Source organism: Strigops habroptila, chromosome 1 (genome assembly GCF_004027225.2).
Source record: "Strigops habroptila isolate Jane chromosome 1, bStrHab1.2.pri, whole genome shotgun sequence".
NCBI lineage: Eukaryota > Metazoa > Chordata > Aves > Psittaciformes > Psittacidae > Strigops > Strigops habroptila.
Window position 1 is genome coordinate 117,575,411 of NC_044277.2, and position 25,772 is coordinate 117,601,182.

The 25,772-nt window shown below is 35.9% G+C and overlaps 1 protein-coding gene across 3 annotated transcripts in view; it reads right to left on the reverse strand.

The window, feature by feature from the left end:
• Positions 1–25,772, reverse strand: part of MALRD1 (MAM and LDL receptor class A domain containing 1) — a 249,923-nt gene that overhangs the window by 116,411 nt on the left and 107,740 nt on the right. For all 3 annotated transcript variants that reach the window (XM_030503871.1, XM_030503880.1, XM_030503888.1), the window contains 3 exons: positions 24,927–25,224; positions 5,118–5,363; positions 2,277–2,434 (listed from right to left, as the gene is read on the reverse strand). In XM_030503871.1, coding sequence (XP_030359731.1) covers positions 2,277–2,434; positions 5,118–5,363; positions 24,927–25,224 — 702 coding nt within the window. The remainder of the gene's footprint in view (positions 1–2,276; positions 2,435–5,117; positions 5,364–24,926; positions 25,225–25,772) is intronic.

Sequence of the window (25,772 nt, forward strand, 5' to 3'; positions counted from 1 at the left end):
TTCTGCCTCTATACAGTATTTCCTCATCATATTGTTCATTACTGTGCTATTGGTATGTACAGTACTCACTCTCAGTACAACCTTTAATGAATGTGATAACTTTAGCCAGAGGCAGCTTGCTAAGCTGTAAATTCCTTGAGATGGTAAATTCCTTCCCAGGTCATCTCTTCCTTGCATTTTCAGCTATTCACAATCTACTAAATTCCTTTCACTGGCATTAATTTATCTTTAAATCAAGAGATTCTCAAACTGCATGGAAATACAGTGGTGTTGCAGTTTGAACTAGCAGGAGAAACTTCAGTATGACTTCCCATGCTTATATGTTCTTTAATTACATTTTATTCATACAGACCTTGTAAATAGAAACTCTAATTATAACATTGACTTATGAATCCTTATAAGCAACATAACAGGTAAACTAGGCTGATCTGCAAAACAATCCTGGATGCAATGATCAGCATAATTTTTCCTATGTCCATGTAGAATTCCTGCCTTCATTTAAAAAAAAAAAAAAAAAAAAAAAAGAAGTATAATAATAATAAGTTGTTACTCAAGATCCCTGGAAAGAAAGATTTAAAATAACTTGAACATCTAAAAGGTTTATTAGGATGGTAAAATTAGGTGAAAATAAGAAGATAGCGAGGTTTCACTGTAATAAGTATGAAAGAAAGAAAAAAACATAAAGAATATTCCCAAAACCTAGAGAAAGGAAATGTTACTAATTGTGATCCAGAACATTCCATGAACGTTATATATTTGCACATTATATTTCAAACAAATATTAGAGCCACGACAGTAGAGAAGAAAAGAATCTCTATAGGCTCTTATCAACGGGGGTAAATACCTAGTAAAACTCTGTTCAGGGTAATTATGTAAAAAATAATAACAAAAATTAATCTCTTTGTCCATCCTAAGGGTGGCAAAAATAATTAAGAATTTTAACTGCTGGACTTGAACCTTTCAGAGACAATATCCCAACAGGGAATAAATGTCTCTTGGAAACTAATTTTAGGTGGTGTGGTTTGTTTGATTTTCTATTTCACTTCTTGCCTTCTGTTTAACAGAAGTATTTGAATGTACATTCTTAATTTCACTGCCTGTAATAAAATGAGAGATAATTATTTTTCTGTTTTTAATGTAACTGTCCATGCTGTGACATACTTAATGTGATAATTACTGTATACAATCAACAGTGATTATTTAAGTGCAAACTACTCACACATAGCCAATGCAGCTGTTATTTATTTCCTACCATTTGTTTGCAAGTTAAAATTACATTTGCAATTAAAATTTAGTAATCCTAAAACGCTCCTAAATAAAACATTTGAGTGCTGCAAGATACACCTTTGAGTAAGGCAAGGAGAACAGAATTTGAAGTTTGAGTCAAAATAAATGTTTAATTTTGCACCTTATTAATTGTAAGTAATGAGATTTATTTTTATTTTCATTTTTTTCATAGCTTACCTAAGAAAAGTTGTTTTTAAACTTTTTTTTTCTTTTAATCTACTTGCCTCCTTTATGGATTTGAGCTTTTTGATGAAAAATAGCTGTATAAATAATATATGCTTTTCCTACATTGATCATCAATTTCCACATTTTACTTAGAGTCATAATAACATTTAAAACTTGCTTTTATAATCATTTAATGCTTTTTCATTTTAACAAACAAATGGAACAGCCAATTTTCAAACAATGTATCAGTTTTACTTGTAACTCAATACAAGTAAATAGCTAAGTAGTAGGGGGTTTTAAATATGTTTTTTGTCATCCCACATTCAGTGAGGAAAATGCCACTTCTGAAGAAAATTGATTCTATATTCTGCACCTGTCTATGTAAAAATGTAAATAATTCAATGAAATTATATTTTTGCATTTTAGTCTTACTGCGTGCAGGTTGGTAATTCATTTTTTTGGTGGATGTCATCCCATCGGAACAATAGGGTTGTATTACTGATTTCTACCAATAGGGGTAGCAGCAAAATATGAAAATAGCTCTTACTTGGAGAGTATCAAAGAGAAAGGTACTGTATGTGAAGAGGGAAAATGGAAAGAGGTTTTCAAAAGATTTTCTGCTGCTTTTCAGAGGAACTTCTTTTGGAAGAGAAATGGTAAAAGCATTTTTAGGACACTAGAATAATAAAAATTAGGAGGCGCATAGGAGCTCTTTCAGACTAAAAGCCAAACAAAAGAATGTCAGAGTGCCAAAGCACTCTGCTGGAGCACATACACCCTTACAGATATCAGATATTCCACAGAAAAAGGGTTTCTTTTATTACCTTAATCAGAACCTGAGTACGTCCCATGGCTTTGGGGGACTTGAAGTACCAGAAGCTCATCACACAAGTCCCACTTGATTCTTTCCATCTGGAACTCTTCACATGGGCTTTTCCATTTTTTAGGCCTACTGTAGTGGCCTCAAGATACAGGAACTGTCCTGAAATTAAATGATGTATTAAAAAATTATTTTAGACTTTCCAATTAGAGTCCAAAACTCAGCAAAGTAAATGCAGAGACATATGAAGCATACTTCCCATACAGGTCTTATACTAGTGAACCTCAATTTAGGGTAAAAATGACCAGATCACATTCCTTGTGTACTTATTTTATGAGTCATAAATGGAGCAGCTAAAGATTTGGACTAGCCTGTCTAGAAGGGCGAGAACACTTCTATATATCCCAGCTTGATTACATCTCCTTTCCCAACAGCATTAGTTGCTACTTTGACAGTACCTCATACAATAGCCACACTGTGGTAAATTTCAGGATGAAATTTCTGCAAGATAACCTTCAAAATAGCAAGTCACACTACACAAAAACTTGTGACATAGGCAAAAAACCTTCATGCATTTATAAATCATTAGGTATCCCTAATGATTCACATTGCCTTTGGCTATCTGTACTTTTAAATATATAAATATTAACTTACATTTAAATTATGTAGTTGGAGGAAACAGAAAAAATAGATGCCTACAGTTAATATTTTCAAGCAGTGTTATGGTCCTTGAATTTTCGTTTTTTATTTTTAATCAGAAGTATAATAAATTCTGCAAGTTTTTAAACTCATTTTATCCTTCGCATAAAAACCAAATATGTAGTTCACATAAGTGTAGCATAAATAACACACTTAAATTATAATTGCACATCTACTAAAGAATTATACAAAAGAAATTTACTTGATTAGAGGAAAAGTTCACTTATCTGGCTAAGTTACAACTGTAGATGCCTGCCATAATATTATGGGATGAGAAATTTGCTTTTTCCCTGAGGTCAAGACATATATTTAAGAAGTGTAGTGACCTAACCATGCTAATAATTTTTTAAAAAATAAAAATTAGAAAATGCAAATGAACTTCTATTTTCTACATCTGGGTTGAGTGCTGGGCATGTCAATGTTTGTTAACACCTATTTAATATTAGGCAAATGACTTTTGTTGGAAACCAAGCCAATCCAAACCAAAGCAACGCAACCCAAAAAATTTTCACAGTCGTCTTTGAAAAGAAATTTGACTGATTGAGGTGGCAGAGAAGGGACGCTCTGAAAAGCCCCTCGATCTGAAGGCTGGGACCAGCACTGTGGGACAGTGGACTGACTGATCACAGCTAGTCAATCTTGGCTAGGAGATTAATAGAACAAACAGCTTAATTCCAAACAGAATGATGTAGTTCTAGTCATAAGCAAATTTTCAACATTTTAATGTTGAAAACAGAGGTGTTAATAGGGGAGTTAGAGTTAAGTGATGTTTCATCTAAGCCCAAAAGCTGTGGCTTTACAAGTAAGGGCTGAAATTTGTCTTTGTAAAAGGACCGATTACTGAATACTGCAGTATTCTCTTCCATATATGACAAAATTTTAACAGCTAAACTGAATTTTGTTTTGGTTCTCTCTTGGTGAACTGGTAGTAAGTGCTACCAGTTCTAAGAATATGGCCACATACCACCTTCACTGTTAAAAATTTGACCATGTGAAAATTGTGAAAAGTGAAATTAATTCTAAATATACTTGAGAATACAATTTCAAGACTATAAAGAAGCTCTTAAGGAAGAAACACAGAATTTTACCTGTGTGATTACTCACCACAACAATAACACTTAACTCTCAGATTATGGGGTAGATTTCTAGGCTTGAGAATTAGATCAACAGTAAATTGATTCATATGTGGAGGGGATTCAACATATATACCACAAAGATGCATAAATCTGTGTTCTAACAGAACTGGCTATTTTAAAAGCCAAATGAAAGACAGGGACACATTGGAAAGCAGTTCTATTCTACTGCATCTTACTTTGAGATCAGTGAAATGCAACCAGACCGGATTGCCTCGAAATTTAAAAATATGTGAACACCGAATCTTTGTGATTATTTTTGCCTGTTCCACCCTCAGCCACCTTGGCAAGCTTTCACTAGCCTCTGAGTTTCTACATATCTTCAAGTAAACTTTGTTTTTATTTGGTTTTGTTCTTCAGCAGTTTGTGTAAACATTCAAAAACTACTAAATAGAAATCCCACACCTTTGTGCAACTCTGCTGTAGAATATTTCAATTGAAGATGAATTCTGAGCTATGGGACTTTCAAAGACATGAAGGCACAAAGCTTGTAGAAAGAACAAGAATAGATAACTGCGTGCCTTAGCCGAAACAAAGCAGAAGCTGCACTACCACTAGCAAAGGAGGTTTATTTATTTAAATTTATTTACTTAAAATTACCTAAAATTAGACTATGAATAGTCACTATGGGTGACTTTGTTAGTGGAGGATAGTCACTTTAAGCTTCCCGGTAATGAGTTCAAACTCTGAAGGAGCAGGACCCAGTGAATCTCATAGCTGAGCTAACTCACCCTTGCAAGCTGCAGTCAGACCAAATACCTCTCCCTTGACAAGTAACAAATTATGTTGCTTGACTCACACAGCAATATTTAAAGGAGGAACAACTGAGAATCAGATTTTCCTAACTTAAAATCATTTTACAAAAGTAATTGATATTTTGATATTGTTATACATCTAATTCATTAAAAATGAGACTGTGATTAGACATGTTAGAATCCCCCTGCTGCCTGTGAAGGGAGTTATGAGGAGCTCCAAGACGACAACTACATCTCGTTTGTGAATTGACAACATACCACTTATATTTCCAAACGTATGGTCCCTGGGAGGTCTAAGATTTTGAGACGAGCTGACCCCTAGTACCCAGTTAAAATTGTCTGCCAGGGAATTTTGCCAGCCACATCTGCCGTTCTCAAAGGTGCAGGAAGTTCCGCATTCACTCTCGTCTGTATTATCCCCACAGTTGTCTTCAAAATCACAGCTTTGTTCTGGTCTGTAACACTTGCCGTTCTGACATTGCAAATAGCCATGTGAGCAGGAGCCTGAAAAAAGAAGAATGGGGGTGTCCTGGTGAATCACACTGCCATGCATCCCAGCAAGGTTACTGGAAGGTTACATCTCTGAGAGTTTGATATCTAGGAGAAGGAGGGTGGTCCAGAGCAGTTTTAATAAAAGCCGTTGGTTCCCCTGAAGTGCCAATCCATTATCAGTTTATTTCTTTTGTATTTTGTCAAGAGATTGCCTAAATAAATGACTGCTTCCCTTGTAAAGCCTTTGAGGGCAAGTTCCAGCCAAGCATTCCTCCACTAACAAAGCTTTTTAGTCCGACTTAATTGCTGACATTCTTCTTTCATGTTGTAGGATTAAACTATTTCATTTTAGCTGCAAAGTTGAGCTTAGCTTAGCAGCCCCAATTTGGAAGGAAAGGCTTTTCTATTTTCACTGCAGAGGTTTGCCTTTTAATGGATTTCTCTCTTTTTTTTTTTTTTTTCTTTGTGGACGAGTTCAGTGGGTTGATGCTGTCCTTTCTTTGCTGTATTCCTGGCATTATTGAGGGATAATTCTTCTATTGTACAGCCTAAAAATTGTAGGACTCATTTCACAGGATCCATTTCCAAGCTTCATGTTTTCATTTCAGATCAATTTCTGCAGGGCTCTGGATAAAAAACCAGCCCCTGCAGTACAGTCTCTAATTCGGAAGGGAGACACAAAATTCTGAAATGGACCCTCCTTATTTCTTTTGGCCATTCTGCTCTGCTAGAAATAAATGCACAAGCATAATTTCATTTAAATAAAGGAGTATTACTATATTAGTTCATCTGGCATAAAATTAAAATATGCAGATGCATGAAAGTTGTGTAAGTATGGGAACAATCTGAGCTAATTGATACTGAAAATCACATCCTACTAAAACCATGTTCCTGTTATCGCTACTTTAATTTAAAGGACCTGATGGAGCTAAACGAAATTCACATAAGGCTGGATTTTGTTAACAGGTCAGAATAGCTGATTTATTAACAAAAATAAAATAAGAGATGGGGTATTCAATTGGTATGTTGGCAACCTCCATCCCTAGGCACTTTGTTATGCCAAACGCTAAATTACAAATGTCCCAAACTAAGTGAAAAATATTGCCACACCCCTTTGCTGTAGGCTTTGGGTAAAAGTAAAAACAAGCCTTGAATCACTATATGTTAGCAAAAGAAAATTTAGTTCTCTGAGGCTTTCCCTGCAACAGTTACTCCATTATCATTCTTGCTCTGAGTTGACATTACTGTATGACTGAATTGTGTGTATCCTTAAAAAAAAAAGGGACTTTGTTATGCCAAATGCTGAATTACAAATGCCCCAAACTAAGTGAAAAACATTGCCACAGCCCTTTGCTGTAGGCTTTGGGTAAAAGTAAAAACAAGCCTTGAATCACTATATGTTTGCAGTCTATGCTTGGAAATACTTTTCCTTACTATTCGTCATGTTCAATAATTACAATAACTATTGCATTTTGAGATCCCTTTGTAAAGAGAATAATTGCTTTCAATTTCAGCTTGGAAAAAAAAGTGGAGTTGAAAAGTGGAAGTCTTTGTTTTTTGAGGAAAAAAAAATCCATCTTGAATCCTGGCATGAATGAATCTTTTCAAGCATGTGTAATGAATGATATTACACTGTCTAACTGAGTCTGTGACGTGACTTGTTTCAGGATGTACTTCCATAGTATGTTTTCTCTTTGAATGACATATTTCTAAGACTTTATAACCGTAAAAACAAAATCAAAAAGAAACAAAAACGAACAAAACCCTCAACCCTATAAGAAAAGGGAGAGGTTTTAGCTCTCGTCCTTTCTTTCCTACTTTATCTCAATCATAACAATCCAAACACTCTGTTGTATAGATGCTTGTGGGTATAATAGGGATATTTAATTGAGAGGAACTCCTTAGCGAGGTTCAGTAACTTTCTCCAAGCAGTGTTTCTTAAAGATTATTAACAGGTAGTCTTTTTGCCCTACGTGGTAACTGCATCAACCCATTAGGCTGCAGTGGACCCAAAGGAGCTCCTAGAATCTTTCAAGATCAATAATCTCTGAATTGAGGATTTATACTACAGAGAAAAACAGCTGAGCCATTCAATTACCCCCTTGTTCTACATACCGTGAGCAAAATAAACAGATTTTACATTTACATTTATATTTTAAAATGTATAATTTTATAATTATGACAAGGATTAATCACTTATTTTATAAAGGTGTATCTCTTAAATGTATTTTGAAAAAAAATGTACCTGCAAATATCAAGAGAAAATAATTTTAGTAGAAATAGGGTTTATTGTCTAGATCAATGAACTTTGAATAGTAATAAAGATAACATGGTATATAGGTTGCAGCATTGAGGCAGAAGAGCAATAAATTGCAGAAAAGACATTCATATTAAGAAACAACATTTATGTGTGTTATTCATGTAAACTTTCAAAATCTAAACGGCAAGAACAGTTGTGTTCTCAGAGAAGTAATTCCAGAGGGGAAAAAATCTATTCTTTAATCTTTGAAACCATAGCCTGTGTCACAACAGGACTTTTCTATAAAGTTTCTAACTCTTATATCACTCTATGTCATAGCAATAACTATTGCTTGCTTAGCTCCTCTCTGAAAATAGATGAAAATAAAATTTTAAATCCTCTCAAATAAATTAACTCCATTAATGTATGATAAGATAATGCACAAGCACCCTTTTATTTATTCTTTTCTCCCACTTTAGCAGATGGAGATATCTGAGAAAGACTTGATTTCTTCCACTATAACTTAAAAGGTCTTTTAAGATATTCACATGATCTTCCTACATCTCTGTTCAGAAACACCTTATATTTGAAGTTTTTTTTTGTCACCCAAATTCTTTATCAGTTCACAATATCTAGTTTGCCTTTCGTTTCAGGATGAGAATCCCTTATCCTTCCCTTTATGAAGGCAATAGCTAATTTTTATGTATTTATTTAAAATACCACTTATTGCTTTACCATTAAAATCATTACAAGTTCTCACTAGGTGTTTGGACTTATCTCTGAGCAGGCAATAATTTCATTTTCACTCAATATTAATGAAAACTAATTGTGTCAGATTTGCTTAGTTTTGCCAGGAAAGATTCCTAAAAGAATTGTCAGATTACACACTTACATTGAGTGACCAAATGGAGTCCAATTAATGTAATTTATAAGAGATAAGCATAAGAACTAGCTTGATCATAGTCTGTAATTACCTGCAGGAAGACAAACACTGATAACAGAAAGCTCTCACCTGGTAGAAAAAACCCCAACATTATATACTGGAAAATGGAAGTTAGTGAAGTTCAAATTAAAATAAAACGATTGTGTGTTTAACCACTGAATGAATAACAGATGACAGACAATGACAAACTCTCTATCAATTAAGGGCTTTAAATAGAACAATTTTTTTTTTCTCCCCGAAGACATATGCTTTAGTTTAACTTAAAATTATTTGATAAATCAAGGAAAACTCTAGAGGAAAACCTGGTTAGTGTTATACAGGAGGTTAAATCACATATTAGAAGTAGTGCATTTTGGTTTAAAAATCAAACTGCAGTTGCTGGCCTTCATTTGCTTATAAAATTCTGACAATTTATAACAGATAAACTAAATGTTTATATATGCTTATAGTAGCTACAAAATAGTGATGAAAATCTCAAATTTCTCCATCAGATCCCAACCTTCCTGAAGCCAGCCCTTTAAATATCTTTGCTTACTGGAAATAAATTAAGTATGATAATTAGAATGATAAAGATAAATAAGATCAGAATTTCTAGAAAATTGTAAATATATGATTGCATATGGGATTATACTACTTATGACTGTATTCATAAGCATTTAGCACAATTCAAAAAACTTAAACTTGTTTCTTTTTGAGTTCTTATTTTATATCAGCATTGTGAGGAAGATAATTCATGTTTTAGAATGACAGGAAACAGATTGGCGATCAGTATATTCCAAAAGATGTTAAGCTAGTGTTTCTTAAACTTTTTCTATTTAATGGCATTTAATGTTGGAAAACATTGCGTATGTTTTCCAAATCTACATCCAATCAAATGAATGAGATAGTTTACAATTCTCAGAAGTATCAGAATAACACATCAATAGACTTGTAAAGATCTGTTTCAAAATATTTTTTAAAGGTTTTATTTACATTCACATAGCTGGAAGCATACCTGTTCCTAAATCAAAGCTAGAGCTCCTGTAGAGCCATAATTTGGTATAGAGGCCAGAGTAATGAATCAGCAGGCTAAGAGTTTGACATCCCAGGGATAGAGGCCCTCTAGATAATTTAGTTCTCTGAGGCTTTCCCTGCAACAGCTACTCCATTATCATTCTTGCTCTGAGTTGACATTACTGTATGACTGAATTGTGTGTGTCCTTAAAAAAAAAAAACAAACAACAAATTGTTAAGAAGAACATCTTTCCTCTAATATCTCACCAGTATAACCCAAGGACACAGAGTAAAGTGTGTTCATCATGGTTGATGATGCATAGTAATAATGACTTGTCAGCACAGGCATGTGAAAAATGCATCTCATTTCAAAAGCAAAGCTTCGGATATTACAAGACTTTCTAAAAACATTCAGAAGTTGAAGTGCTGGAAAACAAGATGACCTAAAAACTACTACACATTATCAGCTTTTTCTTTGTAAATAGTCTGGTTTTTTCTACAATTGAGTGCAAACATCCGTATTTTTTGTTTTGCAAACCTCTCAAGTACCTTGACATATTGATTTGCATTCTGTGCAACACAAAGTTTAAAAAACAACAGCTTGAGTTCATTTGCAAAAGGGACTGAGAAGGAACTGTTAACCTTTTAAGTTTCTCCCATGACAACGGGCTGATGAAGGCTTTCCAAAGACCAAAATCTCCTCAGTTTATTTCTTACCTTGTCCATTTCCACATACAAACACAAGAGAATTCCTCTCCAGTAAGCAGACCCAGTAATGTTAATCATTAGAACCATTAAGAATCGAAAAGATAAACAATAAGGAAGCCTATCACTGTTCAAGATTATTGTCTCTATCCATTCCAGAGCACTGAAGCATCATCTTTGTTCTGTTTGATGGTACTTCATTTTTTCTCATTAGAAAAGTATGATAATTTATCAGTCACTCAATACACTTTTAGATGTACCCAACATGTGACACATTCAGCGTGCCCTAACATTGTGCTTTGCTGTATTTAAGGTTAACAGAAATTCTCAAGGATAAGGGGAGCTGAAGGCAAGATGGGCACTAAGTGCCTCTTCATACAGAGGTTATTGCCTCTATAGCACAGGCAGGGCAAGAGAACTTTAAAAACAATATTGTAAAGAATAAAAGCTTCAGTCTCAAGTGCATTCACTCGAAAGAAATAAAAAACAGGTTTTTACTAGAGGTAGTCTTACCAGGTATTTTTAACTCATCCACTATTGCAGTACTGGTATGCTAATGTTGTCAGTAATAGAAATAGTGCATACTTTCCCATGTTGCTTGAGCAATTCTATGCCTATTTAGTCTACAAAACGTGTTAGCAGATCAGCTTAAAAGGAAATTTTCAATTAATCTCTTCAGATGGGAAACCCCCATGGTGAATAAGAAGAGATCTAGGCCTGAATGCATTGACAGATGCTCCTTCTATTGCAATAGCATTAAGACTGCTTTGTTCCTCTCCAGAAAACTGAAACAAGACACAGTACATGTTAGAATGATTATTCCAGTGCTAATCAGGTGGTTTAAGTCTCCAACATAAATATATGATCAGACAAAAAAAACAGTTGTAAAAGGATATTGATAATAGGAACAGGGATATATCAATGCTTACACATGATCTTCCTTTTCCAAAGCCAAGTTAAAATTTAGAACCTATCTTCTTGAAGGTGAACAAAGAAATTCTAAGACAAAAAGGAATCCACATTTATTTTTTAAGCAAAGCTTTTTCAGTAATAATAGTACTCATTATATGCATCTACTACAGTGAGAAAGATCAAATACAAACTACCCTGAAAAGCCTAAATAACACTCCTGAGTTTACTCTCAGGAAATATAATGAAATGAAAAAAAAATTAATTTGCCATGCTCTGGCTCAAACAAACTAATCATAAATATTCGCTCATTGAGCTCCTTAGCAAAGACACAGAAAGAAGAAATGTTCCTTCGGTATAAAACCCACAATCCTAAAAATATGTCAAACATTTAATTTTAATTCTTTTTTTCTTCTTTCTCTCATTTGTAACTTTTAGTAACAGTATGCATTTTTAGGACAAAATGTTTAAACTCAGTCTAGCGTCTCCAGCTTCCTCCACCACATACAACCCTTGTGCCATGTAAGAATACCTTGGTGCAGCAGATCTGGAAAGAAGCCAGTTAATGCCTTCTGAAGATCTCTAGGCTTGACTGCAAGTTGTAGCATGCCCTAGAAGTACAATTCAACAGTCACCTGAAACACGTTGTATAGCTGTACACTGACACCTTACCTGAGCAGCTAAATATTATAGTGCTTTTGCAAAGCCTGGACTGATGCATTACTGATGACATTGCTACCTTAAAGCCCAAAGTGGTTTAGTTGTGATTTCCAGTTTAATGGTCTGATTGATTGCTATCTGAATGCCTGAAGGGTGAAAGAAGGTACGGCACTTGCAGTTCCTGGTGCCTAGTGAAGACTGCTCAGTTGTTTCACTGCCTAGGTTTCCGATGGGAGAGAAATCTGCAGACTGAATCTAGAAGGCAGCTTGAAATAAAGCAGAAACTCATAAATCAAAGCAGTCTGAGAATGAGAAATGGGGTGCACAAATTCTGAATAGAGACCAAAGGAAAGCTGGGTAGACAATGAACTAAAAACATCTGATGATGTTATAACTCAGGCTGAAAGAGATCTTCACTGGCTGCACTGGAATATGTGTTCCTTTCACATTCTCCATCACACTCCAAGTGGTTGTCAAAGCATACAGCAGAAGGCTGAGCTGCAGGGCAGTGACAAATGCCCTTTGTACAGCTTGCCAGAGCGGCCTGCCCAGGCTGTACTCAGTGAACATGACAGGTTCAGGAAAATGCTTCCCTCATATCCCACTTAAAGCCTGCCCAACCAGATGTCATTTATAGTCACAGCCCTGTATATGAAAGACCTGCAAGAAACACAATTTGCTCAGAATTTCTATTAAAAATTACAGCATTTGAACACAGCTGTGTTTAAACTCTTCAGCAATACTTGAGTAAGAGTCAGGTGTAGGAGAAACTAAAAAAAGTCCAAAACAGATGAAATTGAATCTCATGACCCCTATGAATTCTTCATATCTCTCATTGCTCAGAAGGAATAAATTTCAAGATACTGTATTTACCATATTATATTACAAAACTTTCTACCCATATTAGAATGCTACAGTGAGCTGAAGAGGATGTGAAGATTAAAAGATTTTATTGATGCCTTGAACAGCCTCCAGCATACCTTTTACCCTCCACTGGAAATGTCAATGGGAAAATGAGAAAATGAGTTATGCTTGGTGAAAGAGAAAGATACTAATCAACGCTGTAATCACTCAGTATCTCAAAGAAACATAGCTTCTAGTATGTTTAGCTTTTCCCTTTCCTCTGTGTTACAGTCATGTTTGTTCTCAGTGAAAGAAAAAGATGAAAAATGTACCTATAAAGTCAGCATAAGTATTTTCAGGTGTGATTCTGCAAGTAAAAACAATTACGTTTGGAACCCATATGCTCTAATGTTATACTGTTAACATCTCCTAATATGCAGGATTAAGTAGTTCTCCTAATATGATTAAGTAGTTCTGTTCCTTTTTTTTTTTTTGCCAGTATGAATAAGACAAACGTGTTTTATCGATTGTCCTAATTTAATGTTATTCCAACCCAGCACAATCATTTGTTCTGCAAAGCAATATTACCTTTATTCACTGTACCTCGATTCAGTGTGTGTTCATGTTGAACAGCACTCTTTGAGGTAAGCAAATAGTAGCACATAGGCTAAGCAAGTGACTGAACAAGGAAACAGCAAAAAAGTTTGTGGTTGGAAAGAAGAACCTGATTAAATTGTTTTATCCCACTTCATAGGAACCTGAGTTTTAAAAGAAATTGCTTGAATCACCAGGTCTAGTTTACTTTTATGAAAGGCAACAACCTGAGGCAATTCCTCTGCCTTCAATATAATCGGTAACTTTCTCTATTGCTTCTACCTAAAGGCTATTTTTTGGTTTTCAGATAAGGGGCTCTTTTAGCGTCTACCTGCATGCACAAAGCCTTTAGGTGTATGCTGTTTTTTTGCAGAAGCGTGAAAAATGTCAAAATATCACAAGAAGAGATATTTCAGCCATGTTTTCCAAGTTTACGGTCTCAACCATTTGACAATTAGAAGTCACTATGTGCTCTATCTCGGGCAGTGGAAATGATCATATACATAGATATGCAGGGAAAAAGCAAAAGTATGTGCTCCATTAAGAGAGGCTGAGTAGATATAACTCCTGGTCTGGTGGACATGCTGTGTTCCTTTTAACCTCACGAAATAGACAGTTTTTACTCAAGAGTTGGCTACTAAATAGCCACAAATAATTTCTGTTGATGAATGTCACATTTCTCATTTAAAAAATTCAAATAGAAATTTGCTAAATGAGAAACTTGTCAAATTTAGACATAAAGAGTTGTTCCATATAACTATTTGCTTTGTGTGACCTTTCATCTAAAACTGAAGACTAACATTTTAAAGATTTTTTTTTCACCCTCTCTGTTGTCCTTCCCACTAGAATAACATATCTATTTCCATTATGATCTTCAGTACACATGAAAAGAAAATGAACACTTACAATTAAATGGTTTTAATTAGCTAGTTAATTATATGATGTATGCATGTAATAATAGTTACGAGTCTCAAAATACTTCACCTAAAGAACCTGGATTGATTAACACTGTAACTCAGAAACTAATATTTTAATCATTTTTGTTGGTCCTTATTCTATGATCATTTATCATAGTATAAAACTAGTGTTTCAGCTTCCAGTTTCATTCAGTTATCTACCTAATTAGGTATTACATATTTAGCTTGGAAATATGTTATTAGAACTCTTCAGAAAATTAGGACTACTCTTACAAAAAAAAAATTACATTGACATTCTGGGTCTCATTCACTGCAATTGGTATCAATAATTTTCTTCTGATGTAACACCTGGTCTTATCCCATCACCCCTAAATTCATAGGTTGTTTTTTCTAGAAAATAATTTCTCAAGTCAGATTTCATCATGCTAGTAAAAGAATTTTTAAAATCACATCTTTAAATGCTTATGCATTCTCTATCTACTTACACAAAGTGTTCCAGATGATGTTCATCAGCATATGTCCTCATAAACTATATCATTCTACAAATGTAAGAGCACATTCAACTAGTGGAAAGATTTAGAGAGAAAAAACCAACCAAATAAACACCAAACTGTAGAATTTGAACGGTAGAATTGTGGAAAGTGCTTCATCTGTTTGGAAAATAATATAGGTTTTTGTTACAATCCCATATAATTGTAAATAGTTCCATAAAAAAAATAGATGATAAACAAAACTGGAAAATATCACATCCTGCACAACTGTAAAGGCACCTGTTAGAAGACAGACATTTGGCTGTTGTGCTAGCAGCAGATATTGCAACTTAATTCAGCCTTATGGAATGATATTTAATTCAAATATTAGTTTGGAAACCTTTCTGTTAAACAAGGCACATTCTAGTCTTTGACAAAATATGTAAATGATGTTTACATATCCTCAAGCTGAGCTGTAATAATATCAAAGTAAAGATGCCATATACAAAGCTTTATGCAGCCAATTTTTATTAAGATAAAGATCTTGTACTTGGTGTGTGTAAAAAAATGGCAGCGCTGAATAAAACGCACAGAATATTAAAGTCTATCATTAGTTTAATTACATTAAAGTCCTTAAAAAAATAAATCTTCAAAGTAAACACAGACTAAACAGGAAAACAGAATTCAAGGCCTTCTCCCATAATAGCTTTGAATTATTTCTAATATCTTCATTTCTAGTATTTTGAAGGCAATATTCTGACCTTTAAAATTTTCCTCTGAAGCTGACCTGGTATCAGACATCATCTTCTGTGAAACTTTTGCACAGTAATACTGGAAGCATTAGTTTCTATAGTATTATCTGTCAAAGACCATTCAGTGTGAGTCTAATGTCTTGAATGTAAATTAGCTTCTCTTTAACGCCTATCTTGAATACCTGCAGTATCCAGGTGTGCGATAGTTTTACTGCAGTTCCATGTGCAAAAGTAACAATGATCTTGTCTGACAATAAAGACAATAAAAGGAGAGACTGAGGGCCTGAGGTGACACCTTGTGAAAGTAGATGAAAGAAGCAAGAGGATTTCAAAGGGAGAGATTTAGAATAGAAGAATCATCTAATTAATATAAAATCTCGTCTGCTTAAGGTGCATGTGAAAGTGAAATGCTGATAGCGCCACACAGAGTGGCAGGTTGCAGCCACTGAACATGGCCAGAAGCAGACATCCTGCACTGCCATCCCACAACTGCTTAGTTTAAAGTTAAACAAATATGTGTCACATCCCATAGGTGAGATATTGCACCGGTATTATGGGAAACACCCACCATCTTCCAGCACTTGAGGCTGGAATCTAACTGCTGTCAATCTAACTGCTTGTCACTTGGCAGTCATTTCTGCTTAAGCTAGCAGCAAGGCAACTCAAAAAACATTTCTAACAAAACAAATCTAAACCGACCTAGGAAAAAAAAGAGATCTGTAAGAGATTATGAAAATAAAATTATGTCAAAAAGAGCTCTGAAATAATAACTTAGCTAGCATACAGCTCATGAAGAGAAATATACCTGTATGTTTACACATAGGCAACCTAAGCATCTAAGTGACCACTAAAACTGATCGGGATCTGTTTCGGCTTCGAACAGTGATCACGTAATGCTAAAATAGAAACCTAGAGTTTTATTTGGTTGCCCATACACATAGCATTTCAAAATGCGTAAAATATCTTTCCTTGTCACCAGCTCCAACCCCTGAAGGGCATATACTTTCTATACATCCTGTTACACACCTGTCAGCACTGTGGGGATTTCTTAGATACCCTAGTGTATCACAAACAACAACAGATGCCTTTATGTGTGCAATTCAGTTGTGTTGAGTGTCTGGGCAGCAAAAGAGCAATATAGTACATCTACTATAATTGGAATTTAGATAACTGACACACCTTGAGTACACCTAGGTGTACATGACATTTGATCTGAGTCTTAACTTGAAGCTGAATCCCACTTTAAATATTTCAAGTCTTAGATAAGACTGATAAAATTTAGATTTATTTCAGCTAGAGATTCATTATGCACACTAAGATGGTTTTATTTATCTCTCTCCCTCCCCCCAGCTTTATTTTTCACTCAGATACCTAAAAATGCAGCACATAAATATTAAGGGCTTTCCTCAAGCAGAGAAGCATTTACTAAAAGAAAAAAAATGGAGAAATGAATCTTTGCTTTCTCCAGTTTAGCTGAAGAGGGAAATCTGCTAGCTTGTTTTTGCCTATGCTCAGTGAAGACCATGCAGCCTCAGCCAATAACCTCCATCATTTTAATTTAAGACAACTTTTATGATTATTGGTGACACAACATTTTTTTGTATTCTAGATAGTTAGAAGTTTCCAGAGACCACATCCATTTGTTCAATCTCTTCTCCTTGTGTGAGGCATCTGAGGTGATCTGGCTTACAAGCATAAACCAAGTATGGCCTTTCTGCACTCTGGAATCCTTCATACATTTTGGCAATTAACAGTCTTTTTACACTTGTTTATTAACTTTGTGTATCCTACCACTAAACAGCAGTCCAGGCACATATTGTGATAGTTACCTAGGTATCTTATGAAAGCTACAATATCATTCTATTTAGAGGCATACTCAGTCGAAAAGTATAACAAAATAAATCACAGAATGAAAATGAGGCTGTGCAGTGAATTGCCTCAAATCTTCCTTGATATAAAGCACAAAATATATAACGAGCTTTCAAATAAAATTTATAAATATCTTAGAAAAATAATGTTTTTCTTTATCTAACACATACCCATCCTGAAAATGTAAGCATTTTAACCAGGAAAGTAAAATACACTTCAAAGGGAATATTGATAAGTCTGTGCTGAAAAAACACTTCAAATTCAGCTTGATTCCTGTGGTTCAAAAGGGAGGGAAGAGAAGCACACACGTATGCCTGCTGTCTTAACCACACATGGAAATTTTGTTCCAGGATGTCTAGAAAATTCAAGTACCTGACAAAGGTGTATTGCACTAAAGGTATAATAGGACTAGATAGTGTGAAATATAACTCTTTTTTCAGATTGCATTTGCTGTTGCAAGATTTAACTTAACTGAAAAAACACTTGATATTTCTAAGAATGCCCTGTACTACACCATTATTTCTCTACTTTTAGATAATTACACTCAAGTAAGAGCAATTTGTAAGCCAATTCTTGGAATGCAAAGCAAGGTTACAGCTTTCACATTCTCAGTTCACTCAGGCAGAGGCAGATTCTGTGTGTGAAATATCTAACACATAGGGAAAGGTCTGAGCTAATACTGCCAGTGTCACTGATGGTTTTGGAAAAGCTTAGATCCGGTAAAAGGCTTCTTACTTAGTTCTCCCAGTAGGGAGAAAATTAAAGAGCAGGGCTCCTTAGCAGGGCTTTCCTTCCTAAATATAGTATCAGGAATTCCTCTTGCAATTTTAGGAACAGTTTGCCTTTGGTTAGAAAAGATATTCTCATATCCCAGCTACCCATTGCCAAAGGAATCACCAGTTCATACTATGAATGTAGATATAAAATACCTCACATGCTGCTCAGAGACTCACTTCAAGCTACCAGCACTGAAAATTCATTTCTGCTGATGTGACACTTACTTGGATGTTCTGCAACACCTTTCTCAGAAACCAGCCTGTGAAGACCCAAGAGCTATGGAAAGTTTTAGAGATATTAATCTGTTTTGTGAATCAGTTTAACAAAACAAGAGCTCACAGTACCCTACCTCCAAGAACCTTAGATGACATTAATCATGTTTTGTTGTCCAGTTTCTAGAATTTTAATCGATTGTGGGCCCAATCCAGGCTCTGCTCTGAAGATGATTATAATTACACTGACTTGGAATTTAGCTGGAGAAAGCTTCATAGAATCAGAAAGTACAATGTGAAAATCCAGGCTATATATTTTGTCTCATTGACTGACAATAAGAGGGTAATTTTCTTCATAGCATCTGGACAATATATAGAGAAGTTAAATTCAAGTCACCTGCATGCGTGACTACTATTACCTTTACATCCAGCTACCAAACCAATCTACATATTCCACAGTATTTCCACAATTTTCCTGAAAAATATGGAATTATTGTATCTTGTGCCAGAAAGGAAAAAAAAATTCAACATCTCAATTTATTATTTTTAAAAGTCTAGGGTACAGCCATGAACTTTTCATATTGTTGTATATGTGAAAATCAAAATCGCCACTTGCATAGAATTTCATTCTAGATACATCTGAGAGGGTGTTTCTGTTCAGGCACTAATTAAGAATCATAGAATGGTTTGGGCTGGGAGGGATCTTAGAGATCATCTAGTTCCAACCCTCTGCCATGGGCAGGGACACCTTCCACTAGACCAGGTTGCTCAAAGTTCTGTCCAACCTGGCCTTGAACACTGCCAGGGATGGAGCAGCCACAGCTTCTCTGAGCAACCTGTGCCAGTGTCTCATCACCCTCACAGTGAAGAATTTCTTCGCAATGTCTAATCTAACTCTACCCTCTGTCAGCTTGAAGCCATTCCCCCATGTGGGTGGACACATCACTTGTCATTCAAAATTGTAGGCATAACATAGGATAACCTATTCCATTTCTAGTCTAATGTAGTCCATTCTGTTCCATTCCTTTCTGTCCCATTTAATTCTATTGCATTCCATTCCACTCCATTCCATTCCCTTCCCTACACTCACCCTGAGCTGAATAACAACGAGACTGTTATTGCCCCGCAATGCCAGGGGTTTTCAGCTCCAAAAACACTTTCAAGAACACAAATCACAAAGCTTACAAGTGGAAACAGGATTTTATTTTTTTATTACATGTGATTTTGGATTTTTTATTTTAAGTTATGTTATTTTATGGGTTGGTTTTGTTGTTTTGTGTTGTTGGGTTTTTTTGTTTGTTTTGTTTTGGGTTGATTGCTTTTCTAACTCTTGTTTCAGAGCTGATGCTCACAAGCATCAACACAACACACACATGTAGCTGGGAGCAGGCTGATTCAGCTTAGCTTGAAAAAAACATCTCTTGCAGTCTGGGAAATGAAAGCCACAGAGCCACAAAAACAGCAGCAGGAAGACAGGTCAAGCAGTCCTTGTCTCCTGAAGAGAACACGAAAAATAAGCATTGAGGTTGACCACACACAAACATTCAAGAAGGAGGAGATGTCTGGTACCGTGGGCTATTTTCTAAAGCGTGACACCTTCCAATGACAAGCACACTACTGACTTCCAACACTTGCTTAGCCACTGCACTTCCTGGCCAGGAATAAATGAAAAGTGCTCTTGCGCCTGCCTGGCACTGGTGTTGCATGCAGGGAGAGCTGGAAAGAGAGCAGCGCAAGAACCCAGCCAGAATGGGCCAGGGAAGACCTGACAAGAGGGGATGCTCAATGCTACAGGGGAGAAGCAGCAAGTCCAGGGGCCATGCTGGGGCCACCCTGGGAGTCCAGTAGCTTGCATCATGACATGTTTTGGATTTGTGATGAAAACAGCGTTGATACCATAGGGAAGTTTTAGTTATTGCCAAGCAGTGCTCACACAGCACCAAAGGCTTTTCTGCTTTTCATGCTGTCCCATCAGTGAGCTGGCTGGGGCACAAAAAGCTGCAAAGGATCACAACAGGATAGCTGACCCCAACTGACCAAAGGAACATCCTATACCATATCTCATGCTCAGCAATAAAAGCTAGGGGAAGAAGTGATGTAGGTCTGGATCTACTCACACACATACTAATTTTGTGTCTTTGGATTTGAGAGTCAGGCGTAGCACTGTATGACTGCTATTGAGAGCTCAATCAAGTATCTTTACCTAGCAGACATAGCAAATAAGATGAACAGTAGTTTCAAGATACCTATGCTTCACTCTCTACTGTAGGACAGATATGACTTTCCTATAATCCCTGAAACATAGCTGCCAGCCCCAGGCAGGTCTGTCAGATATCTTACATGACTGCAGTGGAGCTAAACAGTCACAGTTAAGCAAATGAATTGCATCCTGAGTGACTGGCAATGAAATGCAGTGTTAATTGAGTTACACAGATTAACACAATCTGTCTTCACAGGAGTGAGGAGCTCGAGTCACTACCACTACTAACAAGTGACACAGCACAGTACTGAAAAAAGACCGATATCAGCCCAGTTCTCGAAAAGGGCAAAGTAAATAAGGCTTTAGCATTTATTGGGAAACAGAGCAAAGAGAAAAATAATAACTCTATTACAGTATCATTCCACTGTTCACTCAATTCCTAAATAGCCTACACAGACCTGGTTTTATAATCCCAAAAGATTATAGTAGTCAGAGAAACGAAAACATATGGAGAGAAGAAATAAGTTGGAACTCCTTCAGTGTGTAATGTTGCTTAAAGACAATTGCATACAGATCAATATGGAGGAGGTGGGTTTGTCTGTTGTTCATCACCGTTTTCAGTAAAAGATATTATCAAATAGGAGACTGTGAAAACAGAGTTGCTTTCTCAGCAAGTGACAGACCTACACAACTGGTGCCAAAAACAAGGAGGGGGCTAAACTTTTGAATGTGTTTCCACTGAAAGGAGACTCTATACAGAAAGCAAATAGATTAAGGTTTACTACATATGCAAAACCACATTTGGTTCATAAAGTCTCCTAAAAAGGAAATATTAGGAACATTAGGAGGAAGTTTCATATACGCCTGTCCTTTTTCGGTTCTTGCTCAGCATCTTATTGACAGTGTTGGAGGCAGGGTATGAAGTGAAATGGACCTCGATGCGATCTCCTGTGAATATTCCTGTGTTCTTAAAGACACAGGTAACACTTCGATGAATCTCTTTTAATTTGTTGGAAATAACAACCATCTGCTCTACAAAACTGAAGTCAACAGCCACCAGTTCTTTTGTCACTGGGAATAACTTATCTCCATTGTAGCCTGCTAATTTGATTAGGCAGCCCTTGGCAGCTGTTGTTATCTCCTTATCACCAGATAAGTGGTATGGAAACATGAGCAGAAACTCTGATGGAGGGATTGTCAGTTTTTATAGCTGATAACAATACTTTAAGAAGGAAGGGAGGGAGGGAAGGAGATAGAGGACAAGCAAATTTGGAGATCATGGAAATTACTGTCAAATCCACGAACTCTCTTTTGTAAAAAAATATACATATAAAATATGACTCATGCCAATGTTCTCACATTTTGTAGGCATAGTCAGTATCTTAATCTGCGAACATTCCTGAGGGGATCATATAACTCCTGGATTGATGCGACTACAGGCAGCCCCTTGCATGGGACAGAGCCTAACTTGAGAATCTGGCCACACCGCAGAGACACAGCAAAAAGCATAAACAACACTGTTAGAACAAAACTGTCTTTGTCTCTTCCTTCAAACAGTTCCTTTGCAGGACATGAGCAAACCCCAATATTCCCCCATACATTGCTATTCATAAAGTGAAGAGTTGATAAGCATCAGCCTAAAATGTTTATTGTGTCTCCCACACAGCATTTTAAGTGGCTCTCAGTGGTTTTCCAGTTCAGTATCATTGTTGCTAAGCAACATCATGAGGACAGTCTACAGCATTCTGTCAGTCTAAAGAAAATGACAATGCTAACTTTCAAATTTTTCTTTTCTAATTGTCCAGTGCTTGCATTCAGCCTTTAAGTATTACTGCATGTTTGTCCAGAAATTTAAAAAAAAAAAGTTAGATTGCATTTTTTTTATGTTTAGAACTTCAAAGAGTTTACATAGAGTCAGGGAACAATAATTCTGAACAGTGAGCCTCTGTCACAGATAGGAATATTTAATAATGTTATTCTATTTAGTCCTTACACTACATCCATTGCCATAGCACTTTATGTGCAGAAATAACAAGCACGGACCACCTCAGTAGACTGTTACACAGTAATATTGCCCATAAGACTCAGAAGAATCTCACTTGCTGAGTGCATTACAATGAATTCTGTTGGGGTTTTTGGTTTGTTTTTTTTTTGTTTGTTTGGGTTTTTAAAAAAAAAAAAAAGACTTTAAAAAGGAATTGTATCAGTTGTTTGGTTTTGCTTTTCCTTTTTTTATGTGGTTTATTCAGTTAACTGAATTGGAGATTGGTATCTCATAAAAATTACAAAGCTCTTCAAATTGTGGGAAAAAAACTACTGAATAACCAAACTTAATTTGGGTGAAGAGAAGGGTGGAGAGATGGTTACTATTCACTGTGGTATTTTGAGTATCTAAAATGAAGGAAACATTCCTTGTAAGTCCCAAGAAAAGGAAACACATATCCAAACACAATAGAGGAACCATAGAAAACCTGTAGAAAAATATGCAACAGTATCTATTCTGTATTTTCATGTTATGAGAATAAACCTCAAAATCTACAAATCTCTGAAAGAGAAAACATTTCAACTTCTTTCACAAATATTTCCTCTAGATGGAAGCAAGAAAGGAGCAGATCTCTGCTGCGTGATGTTCTTCATCTTCAGAAACTTAAAAAAAATTGAGCAATGGATAGAAGTGTTTCACTTATGGTTAAACTCTTTTTGTCTCTGCATATAAGCAGAAAAGTCTAGGAGTCCAGATTTTTGCAGTTGGTCATCTTGGTTATTCTAGCTGTCTCTAGTTTATAAAGTTGCATCACAGAGCACTTTTCACTGCCTTCAACATGCGTTTTGTCACTGTTCAGAACAGTTCTGTAGGCAGGAATAGATTTCATACTCAGTTTTCTTAACCAACGTTTCAAGCAATGATCTGAACGCTGCTAAATAGTAGCTGCAAGTTGGAATACTCAGTGGCTAACATAAACCTCTTATCCAGAATAAGTGAAAATTGTTGATATAGAAAAGATGGTTCACTATAAGATTCGCTATAAATTCATCACTTTAAGAATGAATTTAGACCATTATCTCAAAGTGCTGTGAATCTACAAAGTTCAGAAAGCACATCTTAGACGAGCTACACCAAGAAACCTGTCTCTGGTGGCTTTTTCCTGAAATTTCAATAGCTCTTTTATTATATACTTCAGAAAAGTATTTTGGAACATCCTTCACTATCAAAACCAAAGTTTTAAAGTTCCTAACATTACCACAGGGACTTGCATCTACCATTAAGAGGATAGAGTCTGAAAACATCAAAAATAAAGCATCTGAAATCTCGGCTAGTGTTCCTCTTGGGGTAACATTCACATAAATCTGAACTTTAAAATACCAATCTCATTTGCAATAAAATTCCGTGACTGTTTTGACAGAAGTAGGAAGCCAATGTTATGTACTGTAGCCGGCAACTTATCAGAGATCTATCCAGAAAATTTTACCCATATCTTTCCTGCTTGTGCACAAAGTACAATGTAATTTCTGGGGTTTGATGTAGTCTCATCAGTGTTATTTCCCGGTGCCTGAGCAGTGCTTAATGATATCCTAAAGGGGAAACTACTCATTAGCAGCAGTAACAAAGCAAAGCAGCTCACATAAATTAATGATCCATTCTCCCAGTAGTCCTTGACATTGGAAATATTAACTTCATTTTATTGATCAGAAATACAGAGAAGTGAGATAAAATGACTCACTGCAGCCATGCAGAAAATTTGTAGTAGGCCCAGGAATGTAATGCATCTCCTAAATTCCACTTTAGAGGCTTACATTTCAGTACCTCTGGTGATAAACATGGAAGGAGGAAAGATATCTATGCTGTTCTGTCAGAGTTTCTCTTTCATCATTTTTATTCAAGCAAATATTAGTAACGAGCAACATCAGTGCTTGCAGGAGCAGCTCTTATATTGGGGTTGTTGGGATCCAGCTTCATCAGACTTCATTATTTTTGGCAGAAGTTTTCTGAGTCTTATTTCCCTTATGCAGTAAGTGAGGATGGTGCAAATAATTGCACCAATACTGGCACCACACCACATGGGAAGAAGATGGGTATCGTGCCTAAACAGAATCAGTAGGAACTCCCACTAGCTAAAAAACATTAAAGCCTGCTGGCTTTATTGCAATCTAGCTATGCTGGCTCTGTCCCACTCAGTTCTTTATTTTACAGTAACTGTATTTTACAACTATTAATAAATAAATCCCAGTGAATTAAACAGGATATTGTCTAACTATACATGGCTGGTCAATAAGTCTTGCAGATTCACAAGTGCTGATTTAATACCCAAACAATTACTACATAAAATAATTTTACTAGAATTTCAAAAAGCTTCTTAAAAGCATGGTAATTTCAACATTTGTTTAGCAAGGTATGTATTCTATTACACTTCTGAAGGAAAGACAAAGAAATGAAAGCAATTCTGCTATTCGTTCTTTTCATACTTACAAACTGTCTGTAGCAGGAACATACCTGTTGGAGGCAATACTGTGGGTTCTGCTGGTAAAAACTCCTGGGATGGTAAGCACTCCCTGGAAAATGTGAGGTCATCAAGTGCTATGCCATCTTTGGGACCTGTTCCAGCTACCCCTTCAAAGACGACTTGGAAATCTTCATCTCCATCTCCAGCCAGAATCAATGACTTGTGCTGCCAGAAATTACCCTGGTTTCCAGTAAGATCGAGGAGAATTTTTCCATGTTTCGCCATAGTCATCTGGTAGACAATCAACGATCCAATGTGATCTCCATACATATGGTAATAGAAGAGTATCTGTAAGCAGGAACAATATCATCAAGTACAGAAAAAGTGATTTCAGACACATTCTGCTGTTGTGTTTACCCTAATTGAATTGAGCAGCAATATAGCATTCAGAATAGTGCTTAATTTTATGGATTCAAAACCAATTTCATTGAGAAACACACAAAAAGGCTTACTAGTGACAATTCTCTGCCACTTTGAATTTCAACAAGCCAGCATTACAATACTGTGACAGATGATATTTCATCCCTTTGAATAACCCTTGCATATAAATGGAAAAAGAATGAAAATACTCTATAAGGAAACAGAGGAATTGAGCAGTGCTCTTTACAATATCATAGAATGGTTTGGTTTGGAAGGGACCTTAGAGATCACCTCATTCCAATCCCCCTGCCATGGATAGTGGCGCCCTCCACTAGACCACATTGCTCAGTTTACTGAACACTTTTCTGGTTATAAATGTGCTCATACTAGATTATAGAGTGCATAATTAGAAAATAATATTTTCTCATCTAATATGGGAGCAAAACTTCTACGTGGACTACAGAAATGCAAAACAA